Source organism: Rhipicephalus microplus, chromosome 1 (genome assembly GCF_043290135.1).
Source record: "Rhipicephalus microplus isolate Deutch F79 chromosome 1, USDA_Rmic, whole genome shotgun sequence".
Classification (NCBI taxonomy): domain Eukaryota; kingdom Metazoa; phylum Arthropoda; class Arachnida; order Ixodida; family Ixodidae; genus Rhipicephalus; species Rhipicephalus microplus.
Genome location: NC_134700.1, coordinates 171832009 through 171849013, shown reverse-complemented (window position 1 = coordinate 171849013; position 17005 = coordinate 171832009). Strand labels below are relative to the sequence as shown.

The following is a 17005-nucleotide window of genomic DNA, read 5'->3' as shown; positions in this document are numbered from 1 at the left end:
TTCAACATTTTTTGAAAATGAAGATGAAGAGATTTTTTTGACGTACCTTGACAGGCACTTCGAGCTTGACAACATAGTCTTCAAGCTTCTTTCCTAGATGTTCTGCAAAAGATGGTATAGTTATATTCAGTAACATTACCCACCCTTTTCAACTGGTCTGTGGCTAAGAGTACGTTTAAAACAGAGCAAAATCTACGAGCAAATAAAAGATTTTACAAGTAGCAACAATCGACAAAGTGATGCATTAGAAGAGACACGGCTCTACTAATGATCGTCCTAGTGTAGCACAAATACACAAATTTTAAGTCTCCACTTCTTTGTATATTTAGTATATGCATCTACAACAATAAACAAAACCCAAACTAGCCAACAGGGGGGGCCCTCTTCCAGAGTATTCCATTACTATTAATAGTTTCTTGCTAATATACAACTATCATCTGTTCTTAACATAACGAAAAACTTTCAACTACACTACAAACAATTTTCTTTCACTGTACACACCTTCCTTCATTGTACGCATCCCTTCACTGCCCAAATTACTTCAAATTTGATGAATAACAAACTAGAAGCTTTACCTTCAAGTTTTGCCTTCTTACATAATTAGACAACAATATTCTACTTATAGTGGGATACATCTTCAGAAGTCAGAAGAGGCCCTGCCCAGATGACTGAAGCGCAACAGCTGATCCCCTCTGCAAGTAACAGAACAGTTCCACACCGTGCACTCGACAATGTTATTTGAAAGCGGAGTCAGTGGCCGTCTGACTCACGACATCAGTCTCGAGTGCGCGTCCATTGGTGTAGACTTGTATGCGTCCACCTTCGAAGAGGGAAATGCCGCTGACTTCTAATGCTGTATCTGACTATAAAAATGCTTGTGCTTCAGCAGCGTGCAGCTCTAGATTCTGGCGTTGGTGGAGTTTAGCCTCTGCTCGGGCATCTCGTTTAGCAGCAGACCACAAACTTGTGTGAGTTATGTTGCTCATTGTGCACAGCTTATACTAACCCTTTAATGCCTGAATTATGAGACTGCCAAAAAAAAGAAACTTCGTTTTCCTTTTCCAGCTTGAAATAGCAACCTTTAAATGATTCCACAGTTAAATTATCTAAAATACACCTTTAATGCATACTCTTATGTATGTCATGAACTCTCCACATGCCACAGAAGCAATGACCTTGCAACGAAAAATGCACTTCAGAATTATGCAACATGTCATGTGCCACAAGTTGAGCACGTACAGAACAAATAAACAAAGTTATTAAGGTAGAACTTGCATAAGCCAGGCAAGAAAGAACGAAGAAACGAGGGATCTTGCACGTGCTTTGCACTCTCCACTATCAGCTACAATATAATTGGTTCTAGCTTAAAACACATTACATGAGATAGCGCTAGATTTCTCATGCTGAAAGCTACTCTCCCCCCCGAGTACTTGACAGCCGAAATTAAAGGCGGCACGCATTCTGTGGCTTGCTTGCTCGAAGCTTTTCAATATGTTGAGAGTTCGCGACACTAGGCAGTGAAGGGTTAGAGAATGCCTCGAGTAGCATGACAATTTTGTGTAGCCCACTTTACATGAACCAATGCAGATGTAGTGTAGCAGGACTACTTTGCTATCTAGAAGATTGCAGAAACGAGGCAGAAGTGACCAAGAAAGCAAGGATGCTGCCTGCTTCTGGCTCCCTTCCACTTACTTCTTTACTTAAAGAAATTCAGAGGGTATAATGCGCTTGTCTTTTTCCCTAACTTTTTTTCCTGCAAGCATGCAACATACACTTACCCCTTTCACTGGCATCATCCACAAGGATTATCTCTTCCAGCAGAGCCCGTGGTGACGTCCGTATGACACTGTGCACTGTTCGCAGCAGGGTGGACCAGGCTTCGTTGTGGAACACAATCACGACAGATGTTGTCGGAAGCTTTTCCGGGTAGACCTTATCTTTGCACCTGTGTCGGGCAGATAATTGGTGTTTTAAGCCCCAAAACCAGGATACGAGTATGAGGGAGAGCGTGGAGGACAGCTCCAGAAGAATTGACCATTTATTGCCCTTTACCATGCACCTAAATTCACGTACAGTGCCTCTAGCATTTAGCTTTCATCGAAATACGGCCACGCGAAGCTGATCACCACAGCTGACACTCTCACGACCTTATGAAGACACCAAAGATCAGTCTGATAGGGCACTCACACACTTTCCTATATTAACCCGAATATCACTGGTTGCTAGGATCCCTGAAGATACAGTAAAATGTCATTATTTGAACTCGGAGGTTTTGAATTCCCACTTAATTCAAAAGATTTCTACAGTCTCGTATTTTGCGGTGTAAGTTTAGAGGAAGCAGCGATCTGTATCAGCCAATTAATTCGCAAACTCTAAGTGCCATGTGCCGATTCAGGATACCGATACCACCATTAATCTGCAGAAATGACGATGCTTAGGAGCAACAAGACAATGAAATGTAGAGACACTAATGAGGGACAGGTGAAGCACCCTAGTCTCACTTATTCCACTGGTAAAAAAAAAAATCTATGGGTTGTGTGGTGGGCTAAAACATTCACCTCTGGAAAAGAAGATGCGCTTCACTGTAATACAGAGGTACATGCAAACAGCATGTTGCATGTTTCATTGCACGTTACATGCTGCAGGGAAGCATCTAGAGTCCTGTTTGCCAACACAGCACATCAGATAAACTTATACTGTAAACACTTTGCTTCCCATATTCTTGTACACTCATCATGAGTGCATCAACTCAAATTTGCCCCGCAATTATTTCACAAAAAAGAAAAATCGACAGAGAGTGACGAAGGGTATAAGTGAACAACAGTATGAACAGGAGTGAATAGCGTCTGACTTGTACAAACACTAAAGCCAATGACATAGACTTTGACTTGACGTACTTGATGGACCAATGTCAGCAACCGTCACCTTTGGAGAGTGGACACGGTACAGGTATTTGAGCAATTGCTTGGGTGAGATTGTGCTAGCATTTCACTTTACAAATATTCACTTGTGCTTTTAATGAAGGAAGGAAATTTTCTAGGGCTTGGTTTTTTGTTTCACACGACCTTCATGAAAACCAGCTGATAACAAAGTCAAGGGAGGTATAGAGATTATTATAAACTTTACCGTTTGACATGTATTGTCGTAATTGTGATGTAGATGTCAAGATAAAAAAGTAGACCAAAAGACAACTTGCCACAGTCAGGGATTGAAATTACGACCTTCGAGTCACACACTCTATGCTTTTACTAACAGAGCTGCCGCAGCGGTAGTCCCCTCGGCCACTTATTGGGTATTTATGCACATAAAACATTTCCATGTGTGTAAAAGTAATACAAAGTGCTAACGCTCTTATAATGCTTCAAGGATGCACTGTAGTCCCCATTTGTATGTATAAGTGGGACCACCAATTGAACCCTCTCTGCTTAGCGAAGTAGGAAGCAAGCCAAACATTCAAAAAGTAAGAAGTTCGTGTGACACCAATCTTGATAATTGGAAGTGGGTGTGACTATAGGTGTAAGAGCATACTGGTAAGTGCAAACAAAATTTTCTATCGAAGCATGATTTAGGTTGAAGAAGGAATGTGAGAGAGGCCCTTCGATAAGAGAGTGCACAGCTCACGAAAACACCTGATGTATGAGCTGTACTTTACTACGCAGTACGGTAAAAATGTACATGAAATACCTACTTCTCCAGTCTCACGTCGGGCAAAGACCGGTTGAGGGCAATGCGGTCACTCGCCAAGAGGTTGAACTGGTTTAGCTTGAACTTCTCTTTCTTGAGGGCCTCTTCCTCGGGGCCAATTTCAACACCACGGCCACGTTCCCCGGGCCAGTCAGATGGGTTCTCGCCAAGCTCTGTAGAATGTAAACAGGAGGACTTCATCAATACGTGCCCGAGTTTCCTGTATATGAGCCTCATAAAAAAGGACACCTTAATTTACCAACTTTCTCTGGGCATGTTCATACACACCTCACAACAATTTTTGAATGGCACAAGTAGAAAGAAAAGGGGAATTAGAATTCACGTGTTTTTAAGACTTCCGATACACTTGCATAATGCAAGGTTTGTATTATCATCTTCCGGAGAGAATAGAAAAACCTTTTCCCCACAAAATTGCATTACAATCATAAAATATAATCACCAATGGACGTTCAATTACGAACCAGTAGGGCCATGATATTGGTAGCACATTGATGCCAGCTATATGATTTACAATGCTTGTTAAACAAAGTTCTCCACCAACTTAATTTGACAAAACGACCGTCATAACGAAGCTTTTAGAAATACAAACATTAAAGGAGAAACATACTTTTCTGTAGTTCATGTTTTTCTGCACTGTTTCTTTCCCAGTGCAACTAACAAGCATACAATTAAAAATGACCTCGAGTATTTAGAAAGAAGACAACAGCAGTGGGTATACAAGCTGAAAAAAAAAAACTGAAACTTGGCTACATTGTCCCGAACTTAGAAAAACTTGATATAGTGTAACTTAGCAAAAATAAAACAAAACCTTAACAATATCGTCGAATAACAGATGATACAACTCCGCTGTGCCTATAGCTTGCAACAGCATCGCTATTCAAAGCTAGGTGCAACATTGTGTTTTTTTTTTAATTATAGGACACCGAACCCGAGCCTCTGCCACGTTCACAGCATTGCACGCGCGCGACCTCGCACCAGAAAAGTATGCGAGCAAATAAAAAATAGCGAGATCTGCGTAAGAGCACTTCTCATCTGGTAAGCAGCTCGGGAACTTATTGGCAGCCGAGAAGCACTTAGCGCTATTATTGCTTGCCGCACTTTGCTGGTGCGCGCCGCCGACGTCTACGCTTCAAACGCACGTTAATTCTCAAGTTATTGGCATGGCCATCTCGGAAGCTTACGTATTACATAAGCGTGCTTACAAGGGGAAGTTTCCAGGCAGACCACAAGACCTCTTGTGCACCATGAGCGGTGCATAATATATGGTTTATATATATGCGCCACACTGCTCATCTGGAAGCTTGACGTCACGCGCAATAGGCACGACGGACGAGGAGAGACAACTTACCCCGTTTATGGCTTGCCTAGCATACATTCATACTACTCGGGCAGCCGTGCGTAACACACTACGAAGAATGCATTGTCGGGGTGTGAAGGGTGTTAGCACTAAGCCAGGGCTTTGAAGGAGGCTTGAAGTATCAAACCACCATGAATGTTTTCAGCCATAGCCTCATAGAGGAGGCTATGTTTCAGCTTATGCATATGTATTCTACACACGCACTACAAAGAATTTCTGACTACCCTGCAGACAAACAGTAAACGTCAAGTTAATTTTATGCACGGGCGACTCCTATCTTCTTTCTCAACAAACACCTTTTAGTGATAGTTAGCTAAATGTATACACCTTTTCACAGGAAGGGGGGAAAAAAACACCACCATGATGGGCTGTGCGCGGGAGTACAAAGGCTAAGGGCGCAGCGTTGTCAGTGCATTTTCGAGGGGACGCGCCAATTTGCACAGCCCAAGGAGGGCTATGGCGGCGCCCAGGGAGGCGTTTATAAAAAGGTGAATAGCCTCATTCTTGATCGTCTCAGGTTGCTTTTAACATTACGCGCGCATTTTCCCTTTAGGTCATCATGGCCACCACACTGGTGTAGTTCTAGGGGCTTTAGTGTAGCTAGCATTATGAACCCTGCTAGCATGCCGAAGCAACGTAATTAAGAGACATGACAGGACGACAGGCGCTGACAAATACGAACAACACGCATGCAACGTTAAACTATGCCTCTTTTCGAGCGCTATGAAGAACACAATCGTCCTGGCTACGGAACTCACCGACGGGCATCCAGCTGCGAAACTCGCCTCGTGGCGATTGCAGCGACCTGCTGGCGGACGGCAGCCGCTCGACCGCCGAGCTGGACTTGGCCAGGCAGCCGGAGCCTATGCACTCGGTGTAGTACATGAGCAACAGGGCTGCCACGCAGAACCACACCAGCGACGTCACCAGCACAACCTTGCACGTGTGCAGCCGAAGGAAGCGCACCCGGAGCATGGTGTCTCGTTCTTTGACGCACGCACTAAAGATATGGCACGGCCAGCGCGCGAAACACACACACGCGATGTATACGCGCACAGAGTTCCACTCCCGGCACGGCCAATGTAACGGGACCCTACCGACGTGCTCGGGACGATCCACAAGAGGAACGAAACCGACACGACGTCGAAGCCGCACAGCCGAGTGAAGGCGCCCGGATTATTGTCGCAGTGGCTCGTGAACGGGTTGTCGCGTCCTCTTCTTGGTTTTTCCCGTTTTCGAGCTTGAGGAGGAACGTCCTAAGGAGCATCTTCGTGTAACTTGTGTAGTGACGACGGCGTCGCCGGTCCATTGCACCTTCTGACGAGCAGCATTTTTTAGCGCCGATCAGCGACGAGCCTTAGTCGATAGAAGGACGTCGAAATCCACAAGAAAAAAAAACAAGAACAAAAATAACAAGGTGAACAATTAAATTAACAAAAACTCAAACACAACCTTCTTCTTCGGCTTGTTTTTCGTGGTCCTCGTTACGAATAGGGATGGGTAAAGGAAAGGAAAGAAAAAAAAAACAACTAAGGTAACCGAGGCAAAGGAAGACTACGTAGGTTGGTCATAACGCGAGCCTGGCCATGGCCCTGCGAGTTGCGGCTTCGCGGTGGCGACAGCAGGATCGACGCAACGTCAACTTGATGCAGGCGGCGCAGGAAGGAGGCCCGTGTTTCAACATTGGCGTCGAACTGTGAGCCGAGCCAGCTTGCCAGAAGCTCTCAGCACGGCGGCTTGCTCGGGTTCATCCTGGGAGGAAGAAAAGAACAAGAGAGGGGTTGTTGAATGGCGTGCCGACTCGAATCACGTTTGCGTACACATGTATAAATGAAAGTCAACCCACGTGCAGTGACACATTAGGGAGGGGGGCGCTGCGGCAAACCTTCGCCCCACTCCTCCCGAGGTTAACCCCGTGCACGCCTGCCGTTGCGATCGGGACAGCATTCCCACAGAAGAAAGGAACAAGTGCCATCCGCCACGGCAGCGTGAATCACGTGGAATGTCCTTCGACGCTGTGGCCAAAAATATGTGGCCGTTGTCTTGGTCGTTCCTCGCTCTGTGGGAAGCAGCGCACCCCGAAAAAAAAAAAAAGAGGAGGCGACGGCGCATGACCAGCGAAGTGTACCACGTGGTGCTGCGACACCGATCATACGTTTCTCCTTTTATCCCATAGGAGTCGGCCACCGCCAACAAAGGAGGAGGCTCCAACGGGACAGAAGGCCGGGAATAGTCAGTCGACATTTCAAGGTATGTCTGTACAATCATCTTACTAACTGTACGTATTTGAAAACACAGTTGTTGCTTTTGAAAGAAAAGCGGTACGGCACGTCGGGCCTCGCGCTCTAAGGTCTCCAAACCCTTCGTGGTGGCTTTCGCACCCGCCCAGTCCTCCAGCCGCCACAACTCACAAGGTTTCTGTTTCGTTTATTCCTTGGAAAACCCGTCCTTGTCATCGCAGGAGCATTAACGGTTGGCCTGGTCCGAGCGTTTTACGAAATGTGCTCGCGTGCACGACCGATTTTCTTTTCCTAAGTCAGGGAACGTGAACTAGGTCAATGTATGCGTGCATAAAGAGTCGTACCACTGGAAGGACGTACACTGACGATCATATATCCCTTCCAATCCACCATTCCTTTTTTCTCTCTTACGGAGGGGGAAGAGAAGGAGAAGGGACGAAAGCGAGCAACTCATGACACAACTGAATGACCTGTAACCTCAGAGTAATTAGAAATCGCGGTGCACGGCATAGGCATGCACACACGTAAGGTATATGCGTGGTAGCATACACAGGGACACACGGGTCTTATCACTGTGTTCTAGTGCAAAGTAAGGTCCCTAAATGTGATTTCGGCAAAAGGCGGGTCGGGAAGAGCGGGAGGGGGGAGTGCCCCGCCCTCCCCCGGCGTAGAACTCTGCGCACGCCTGTGCTAACGGCTACAGCGGCCGTTGCGCGAGACACATACGAATGCACGAGCGAGAGCTCCGGTTACCGCGGGGATGCAACGCAAATCGTCACAGGTGATTAACGATCGGCTCGCGCACCGCGGCTTAGCGGCGCAAAACGAACGCGACGCGGAGCGCCACTTAATCACAGTTGCGCGCCGCGGTTGGTTAACCTTGCACGAAAACGAACCAAATGAGCCGAAAACAGCGCAAATTGTGGAGAGAGCAGCGCCAACGCCACCTAGCCGCACGCACAATGTCTCCCCTTTTTCATCCATCCCTCTTCTATTTTACGTTTCAGCAGCATTCGTAGGCGTTTAAACGGAGAACGCGAGAAATTCTGAACTGCGTAGCATTTACCACACGTAAAGCTTACAGGGAACATTCCACGCGGCGTGCGCTCCCGCCGTTTAATATTCATAGCGAACAGCTCGCGCGAGACAGCTAGGCGAAATATGTGGCCTCCGCTAACTTCACTAGCCCACGTCTCTACAAGATTAAAGAAAGGCACAAATCCGGTGTAAACTTCGTCCACACTGTCGCAAGCGTAGACAAAAGGGTTGAAGTCTGAAGCGAGACTATATTCCGATACGAGAAAACAGGTGTTTCGTAGCGCTTCCATATATGAATTCCACACTACTGAAACTGAGAAAAAGTGTTAGAAAGAAGCAAACAAAATTAACAACCACAGGGACGTGAAGTTGTAAACGTACGTGTAAAGACCACGCTGCATGAAATGCGCCTCCAACTCATCATCATTCTTGGGAAGAAAAAGAATGGCGTTGAGTGACGCAGTAACTGTCTTTCGGGCGAGGACACCACGACACTTAGGGGGGATGGGGAAAAAAGGTAGGGGAGGAATCACAGTGGAGTAGCTGGCTCGGGGGACATACGCATAGCACTGGCAACCATAAACTCGGCACCATAGGCGGACGCACTTGTGGAAAGGGGGGGGGGGCAAAAGGGCAGTCGTCCCTCCTTAGTAAGCTGAGAGGGGAGGGGGCACATAGTCTGCATCATGCAATGACATAATATGGAAGGAGGGGGGTGCGCTGCGACAAATTTTACCCCTCCCCCCCCGCCCCCCGAAGAAGAACGCTGCGCACACCTATGCTCGGCACAGCGACTTTGCTTCTACTTAAAAAGGTGCATTACCATGCATTTGTTTTCTCTCTCTCTCTCTCTCACACACACACACACACGCGTAATGAATCTGGCATCACGGGACAGACGAAAGTATACACAAGACAATCGCTGTATTCGATGACAGCCGCAACGCGTCATTGTAGAGCCATGCATAAGTGTCGTGAAAATGAATCAAGCCAGGCGGGTCGAACAAAAAAAAAATATAGAAAGCAACCAGAAAGCGAACGCCTCAAAGCACGTGCCTCGTAGAAAGCGAGGGCGATCTTACACGGCGAAAATAAAACGCGACGCAAAGAGCGAGAAGGCGACATCTCCTACACCATAATACAAATAACGCTAACAAAGGAAATCATACTAATAATGCAGAAGAGAGAAAACGAAACAACGTCAAGGGCTGGAGAAAGTCACACGCCACACCTCTCAGACCCGACCTTCTCTCCCCTCCTCTCTTTTTATCTCAAGGAAGCGAGCAGAGGCGTACAAACAATAAAGTGGTGAGAGCCTTACTTTTCAAGATGGCCGACAGGATAAAAGAACCCTCGATCCCAGCCCGGTACGGATCGCCCACCAAGGGCACACCAACAGTGGCGGCCACGACGCAAAGAAAAAAAGCGGCCCGGCCCTTGCGGCACTTACCATGGCCTCGCAAGAAATTTACGGCGAGGATAGACGTCGAATAACGAGTACGACGAGCGAGAGAGGGGGAGAGAGCTGTAGCGTGGGCGAAACCACGAAGAACCGCAGGCAAAACGGTAGCCGTTGCCTCTGGCTGCAGCAGAACAACAGCTGCTTCGTCGATAAGTGCTTATCTGAAGATCCGCCGCCGAAGAAGAATACCCCGATGCGTTAGGCGCTTCTGCCGTTGAAAAAAAGAGAAACACGAGAGGATTGGGGAGAACATCTCTCTCTTTCTCTCTCTCTCTCTCTCTCTCTCTCACACACACACACACACACACACACACACACACACACACACACACACACACACACACACACACACACACACACACACACACACACACACACACACACACACGTCAAGCGAAAGGGAGCACACGCATCCCCAAGACGCTCTCACATCCCTCAAACGCTCTCCTTCGGATTCTCTCGATCCATTGACGCTCGAGCTAGCATGCCTCCTCAATCGTCCTCCGTTAGCCGCGTACGTTACCTAGAGCGCCAGAATCTAACGAAGTACTCTCGTATAACCACCGTTCATTCTTTGTTCAGTTTTGTTTTCTTTAAACTTTCACGTCGCTTTTTTTTTGGCGTCCCGTCGTCGGAGCGACTCCCCCATGCATCTTCCTCCTCCTGCTCCCCTCCTTGCATCGTTTTACGATCGGGAAAGCTCGGTAAAGGAACGATCGCTGTCGCGAGAGGAAACGATTCAATTTCGCGGCGAGGCGAGAAAACGTCAGAGAGAGAGAGAGAGAGCGAAATACGAAAGACGGGGAGAGAGAGGAATAGATACTACTACGCATACAAACTGCCTCTGACTTATAGGGCATAAATGGTCAAATTGTTTTACGGGAGCTATAGGCTGTAAATAAAAGAGAGTCAGATGTTTGAAACTTTGCATAAATGCTGTATAGCGCATGCGGACGATGCGCGAGGCTTGCCTCTGTGAACTTTTTTAAGAGTTCACATGGCGGTGACATCGCGGAAATATATTGTCACGTGCGTCCCGCGAAAAAGACGAAGGCGACAGCGCATACGCGCATCTGCACGCTTTTATGCAGAACGCAACAACGAGAAAGACGAGGAACTCTCTGGCGCGCGCGGTTAGTAAAAAGACAGACCCGCTGCTGTTTTCTCAGCGTCTTTAAATACGACCTCTGTCTTCACGTCGCGACAATATGCAATGACATTTATATCATTATCACTCGATAAACATTTCTCATTGCCCCGCCGCGGTGGTCTAGTGGTTAAGGTACTCGGCTGCTGACCCGCAGGTCGCGGGATCGAATCCCGGTTGTGGCGGCTGCGTTTTCGATGGAGGTGGAAATGTTGTAGGCCCGTGTGTTCAGATTTGGGTGCACGTAAAAGAACCCCAGGTGGTCGAAATTTCCGGAGCCCTCCACTACAGAGTCTCTCATAATGATATGGTGGTTTTGGGACGTTAAACCCCACATATCAATCAAACATTTCTCATTCACGGCTATTAATTTCATTACATTTATTTATTTAATCTATCAGCCGTTATGGGTTATTACAGGAGAGCACAGTGCATACATGAAACAAGCAGAATTGCATTTATAGGGGACAATCAACACTGCGGATGTATCTATCGCATAAAAAATGTAGTATGAAGAAAAAAAAACCTTTTAAAAGATGAATTAGAACACGAGGAAGCTATGCTCCACGTAGTAACAATAACCTGATAATAAAAATAAGGGTAATGATGGCGAAGTAGACAATACATGGAAGGTAACGCGGTCAATACTCGCAAAAACGTAGCCCCAACTACAGCTTGATATCTGTCAAATCCTGCCATCTGATTGAGGGAGGTAGTGTGATACCGATGTGTTTACACTAAATACGAGATCATTTTTCTTCTCAGAAATATAGTACGCAGTTTTATAGGACCGAACAAAAGCCCGATGGTCAGTGTTCTCGGGGGCGAGCTAAAACACAGCAAGCCGAGTCCCAGTGCACACGAGTGCTTTGTTTCTTGTTTTTCCTTTCAAAGTAGATTATCAGTTCACACCCGCAATTGTCACTCATGCGCAGAATGATTGACAATCATACCACTACAGAAGCGATATAGGCGCCGTGTAAAACACGCACCATCTACACCACGTGTTTCTATAGTGCATCACTTCCGGAGCGCCAAAACGGCAAGAGTACACAGCCAATCTTCCATGATCTCTTTCTGGTAGCCATAGAAACCACGGGACTGTGCGCACTCTCGGCTCTGCTCTTTTGCGCGAAGCCATACACCGTGAATATCGACAGACAAAGACACACACCTTTAAAAGGGAAGCCCAAACAAAAGAACTAACGCGGGTAACAGGGAAGGCACAAAGTTCGCGGGTATACGCATATAGGCTCACCCGACAAAAAAGCGCGAACCACACGAGCGGAAGTGAAACAAAGGCGACAAATGGGAGAGCGCGAAAGAGCGCAATATAATCGCAGAAAGTGGCCAGCGCGCGAAGAAAGAAAGAAGGAAAGAAAGAAAGAAAGAAGAAAAAGAAAGAATGATAGAAAGAAAGAAAGGAAGAAAGAGAAATTCCAAAGAAGCGTCCGAGCCCATCGCACGATGCCAGAGCAGCTGGCTACAAATAGCGCTCGTCATTTGCATAATTCGCCGGCGTTGCCGCGCTCTCAAGTTTCGCCGATTCGGCCCTCTCACGCGAGGCCTTGCCTCTTCCTTCCACCGAGTCCGGGAGGGCCTTTCTCGGTTCTGGGCCATGGACCAACGCGAGAGCCCCGCCATATATATGCATACACTGGCTGCGTACCTCGATGAACCTACCTATATATACGGCGGACAGAGAGTGATCAAAGAGCTGTGGATACGCGCTGCGGCTGTCACTATATATATACGCAATGGCCAATTAAGGTATATAGTTGATTAACATATAATTGCGAATGGCTACAGAAACTTAAACAGTCACAAATAAATTCTGCGCACTGGTCACGCTTCAACTTACCAGCAGTGACAGACGACAGCGGTGACGTTGTAGATCGACTGATTAATATTTAGGGTTTAACGTCTTAAAACAACCATACGATTATGAGAGACGCCGTAGTGGAGGGCTCCGGAAATTTCGACCACCTGGAGTTCTTTAACGTGCGCCCAAATCTGAGCACACGGGCCTACAACATTTCCGCCTCCATCGGAAATGCAGCCGCCGCAGCCGGGATTCGATCCCGCGACCTTTGGGTCAACAGCCGAGTGAGTACCTTATAGCCACTAGACCACCACGGCGGGGCGGTGACGTTGTAGCATCAGAAAGTATAATCACAGGAACTGTACATCTGTAGACATGTAGCGATCACAGATAAAAACAAACGAAAAATCAGTCAGGAGTTGCAGTCCAAGGGCGCCCACTGTTTTTGTGCCGCATCACGCAGTCGTCTTCTTTGAGACGCAAAGTGCACTCACAAATTGAAACAGGGAGACAGTTCGGGGCTCACTAACGCCCACAATTTCGTTTTAATCGTCCACAGTTCGGGTCATGCAGTACCGGCATGATTTCGACTTGAACACTCAGATCAGTGCCAGCGCCATCTATATATAGAGATCAGATTCGTACTGACATGGTGTGGTTATCTCGAGCATTCGCACATACTGCGAGAGTTATACATAAAAAAAAATTGATGTCGCGTTTGAATCTGAGTACTCTACACGTGCGCGTGTGTATACCATGCGTGTAGTTTACCACACTTGAGTACCCACACATGAGTATCGAGCGAACGGACTACACATGCGTAAGGGGGGCGTGAAGCTACGTGTATGCGTGCATTGATTGACTGACTGATTGATTGATTGATATGTGGGGTTTAACGTCCCAAAACCACCATTTGATTACGAGAGACACCGTAGTGGAGGGCTCCGGAAATTTCGACCACCTGGAGTTCTTTAACGTGCACCCAAATCTGAGCACACGGGCCTACAACATTTCCGCCTCCATCGGAAATGCAGCCGCCACAGCCGGGATTCGATCCCGCGACCTGCGGGTCAGCAGCCGAGTACCTTAGCCACTAGACCACCGCGGTGGGGCGTGTATGGGTGCAGGCAGGCGAATTGCAAACATATATCCATGATGAGCACTGCCTCTTTCCTTAAAACAAGGTCGCAAGTTGTTCTTAAGAGTTTCCTTGAAACAACGTCGCAAGCGCAGAAAAAACGCTGCGCCCAGCATTCTCCTCGCTTTACGCGCACACGACAAGAATAATGTTTGTCGAAGCAAGGGCAGCCTATATTGTACATACGTCATCCCGAAAACATATAGAACCACGGTGTGACAAACGACAATAAAAGGTATAGGATAAGCAAGAACTTTCAACTATAATTCATGCGAGGAAAGATAGAGATGAAGTGTGTGAAAAACGTGATCATTGAGTCATGCAAGCAACTACAGCAGTCTCCTTCTAACCAATTTCATCCTGCAAGAAGGCTTTTATGTTTTTAGTTCATTCTTTCAATATCGATGCTGTTTAGGAAATAGTTAATTGCGAGTCGATCGCAAAAAAAAACTATCATAATAAACGGGTACTCACCACTCAATACTCACCACTGGCCCACTAAAAATGATAGACAATTAACAGTTAGCCCCCCCCCCCCAAAAAAAAACAAAAAAACAAACGAATACGACGCGTCGGTCGCGGCAAGCCAAAGACCCCGAGTTCCCGAGACAATACAATTAGGGTACGCGAAATGCAACGACGGTTGCGAAAACACCCCGAAGCGATGGAAGGCCTATATATTCCAGCGACGGCTTGCCCGCATAGATCTATACGAGAGGTACGAACGCTTGCTTTCCGTGCGACATCCTTTGTTCGGAGTTTGGACATCCGTGTCGAGTCTGTGGCTGTCGGCGGTTTCACTCGAGCCTCTCAGCGCTGAGAATAAGCGTGGAAGCTACACCGAACATTACCTAGCTAAAGCAAGGCCACAAACTGTAGAAGAAACCTAGAAACAACCTGCCCCTTCTATAGCTAACGCCTAGAAAAAAAAAAAACATAGAAGCAAGAAAATGAAGTCTTCAGAATCGACCAGTTTTGCTGTTTTAAGACTTGCGCGGTTCATGCAAGCTTCGTCATTAAAAGAAAAAAAAAAGAGTGGTATAAGTTTGAAAAATTGGCAGATTACACGTACAGTGGGAATCAATAATATGCGAAGCACGAATGAGTCAGGTTGATATGTCATTTTAAAACCAGCACAACGTTACAATGTGGAGGTAAATCATGCTGCACATGACATCCATATCATGATTATCATGTTTGGATGTGCCATTTACCTTGGTCATCTATTTACGTCACGTGATACCAAATTTAGTATATGTGGAGCTAGCCAAACGACCGCGAGCACGCTATGAGAGTGGTATGTTATGATGTTCTTACATGACACGCCTGCCAGGATTATCATGTTTCCACCAGTCATATACTTTCGTCATCCCTTGACGTCACTTAACACCAAATTTGGTATATGTGGAGCTAGCAAAACGGCCGCGAGCGCATCATGAAGGGCCCAATATACTCCGATGTAGCGTTGACGCGCGCGCACGCTGGGCCAGCGACGCTACGATAGCAAAACGCGAGCACTCTATAGTTTGACACCAGGCGCGACCGCCACGACCAGCGTCCGTCGGCGCGGCCCGACGGCAACCGGTGCGAAATGCGACACGCTGCATTTCGCTCCGATGCGTTACCAAGACAACACTGCGTCTCCCTCTTTTCGTGACGGAGGGACGCCGGACGTGCTGAAATGCGCATGCGTCATAGCAATGCAGCACGGCGCGCGCCTGCTAGTATATGGCAGGACCGGCGCCTGGCGTCGCTAAGTCGGCGTGACGCGTCGAAATGAACGCTGGCGAGCACGCGCACCGCGTCACGTCGAAATGTATTGGCGCCTTGACTGTGGCATGTAGTCATGCTCTCATGTGACACACATCTCATGATTATCATGTTTACATCAGTCACATACCTTCGTCATCCATTCATGTCCCATTATACCAAGTTTGGTATATGTGAAGCTAGCGAAACGACCACGAGCGCATCATGAGCGTGGCATGTAGTCATGTTCTAACATTACACGCATGTCATGGTCATCATGCTTGGACGTGTCATTTACTTATGTCGTCCGTTCACGTCGCGCAATGCCGAGTTTGGCACATGTGAAGCTAGCGAAACGGCCGCGAGCGCATCATGAGTCAAGCATTTAGTCATGTTGTTACGTGACACGCATCCAATGTTTATCATGTTTGCACCGGTATCGTACCTTCATCCTCCATTCACGTCCCGTAATACCAAATTTGATATTTGTGACGGTAGCGAAACAGCCGCGAGCGCATCATGAGCATGGCATGTAGTCATGCCGTTACATGACACGCATGTCATGATTTTCATGTTAGGGTCTGTCGCCTCTGTTCGCCATGCAATCGTGTCATACCATACTAGTTGTGCAACATGGCATGTGAACGAAACCACCACAGGAGCTGCAGAATCATGAAATATAAATCATTACATTCATGACATCCATGTCATGATTTTCATGTTATGACTAGTCAAATATGTTCTTCATAGTCATGTTATGCCATATCAAGTTTGGTATCGATATCATTATCGAAACAGCCAGGAGAGCTAAAAGTCGTAGGCGGATAGATAGATAGATAGATAGATAGATAGATAGATAGATAGATAGATAGATAGATAGATAGACAGACAGACAGACAGACAGACAGACAGATAGATACATAGATACATAGATAGATAGATAGATAGATAGATAGATAGATGGATAGATAGATGCGCTCAAAGTCGCCGAAGTTCGCTAAGAAACGCTTCGCATTAAAAAAAAAGCTCTTCAACTGACGCTCAACACACGCCAACTATCAATTCGCCATCTGGTTTCGTTTATGCAGAGCCCAGAGTTCACACAGAAGCCGCATTTTTGAGACAATACGCGCGCATACACCGAGGAAACATACAAAAGAGTACCGCGGGCACATGTGATAATAAGCGAAGTTTGTACTCTCCGACCACCCAACCGTTCTTGAAATTTACAGACTATACAGCCGCCGTCGGAGCTTTTTTCAGATTATAAAAAATCTTGGCCGCTTTCCCGATTGCGCGGGCTTGAGATGCAGTAGGGAGGTGGAAGGCGCTGAGTGTTGAGGGATC

The 17005-nt window shown here is 47.0% G+C and overlaps 1 protein-coding gene across 6 annotated transcripts in view; it reads right to left on the bottom strand.

Annotated features, from left to right (window-relative positions):
- Pgant5 (polypeptide N-acetylgalactosaminyltransferase 5) overlaps positions 1-17005 on the bottom strand; it is a 316819-nt gene that overhangs the window by 19043 nt on the left and 280771 nt on the right. For all 6 annotated transcript variants that reach the window (XM_075888159.1, XM_075888168.1, XM_075888164.1 and 3 more), the window contains 4 exons: positions 5821-6814; positions 3689-3857; positions 1779-1945; positions 47-102 (listed from right to left, as the gene is read on the bottom strand). In XM_075888159.1, coding sequence (XP_075744274.1) covers positions 47-102; positions 1779-1945; positions 3689-3857; positions 5821-6037 — 609 coding nt within the window. In that variant the 5' untranslated portion in view covers positions 6038-6814. The remainder of the gene's footprint in view (positions 1-46; positions 103-1778; positions 1946-3688; positions 3858-5820; positions 6815-17005) is intronic.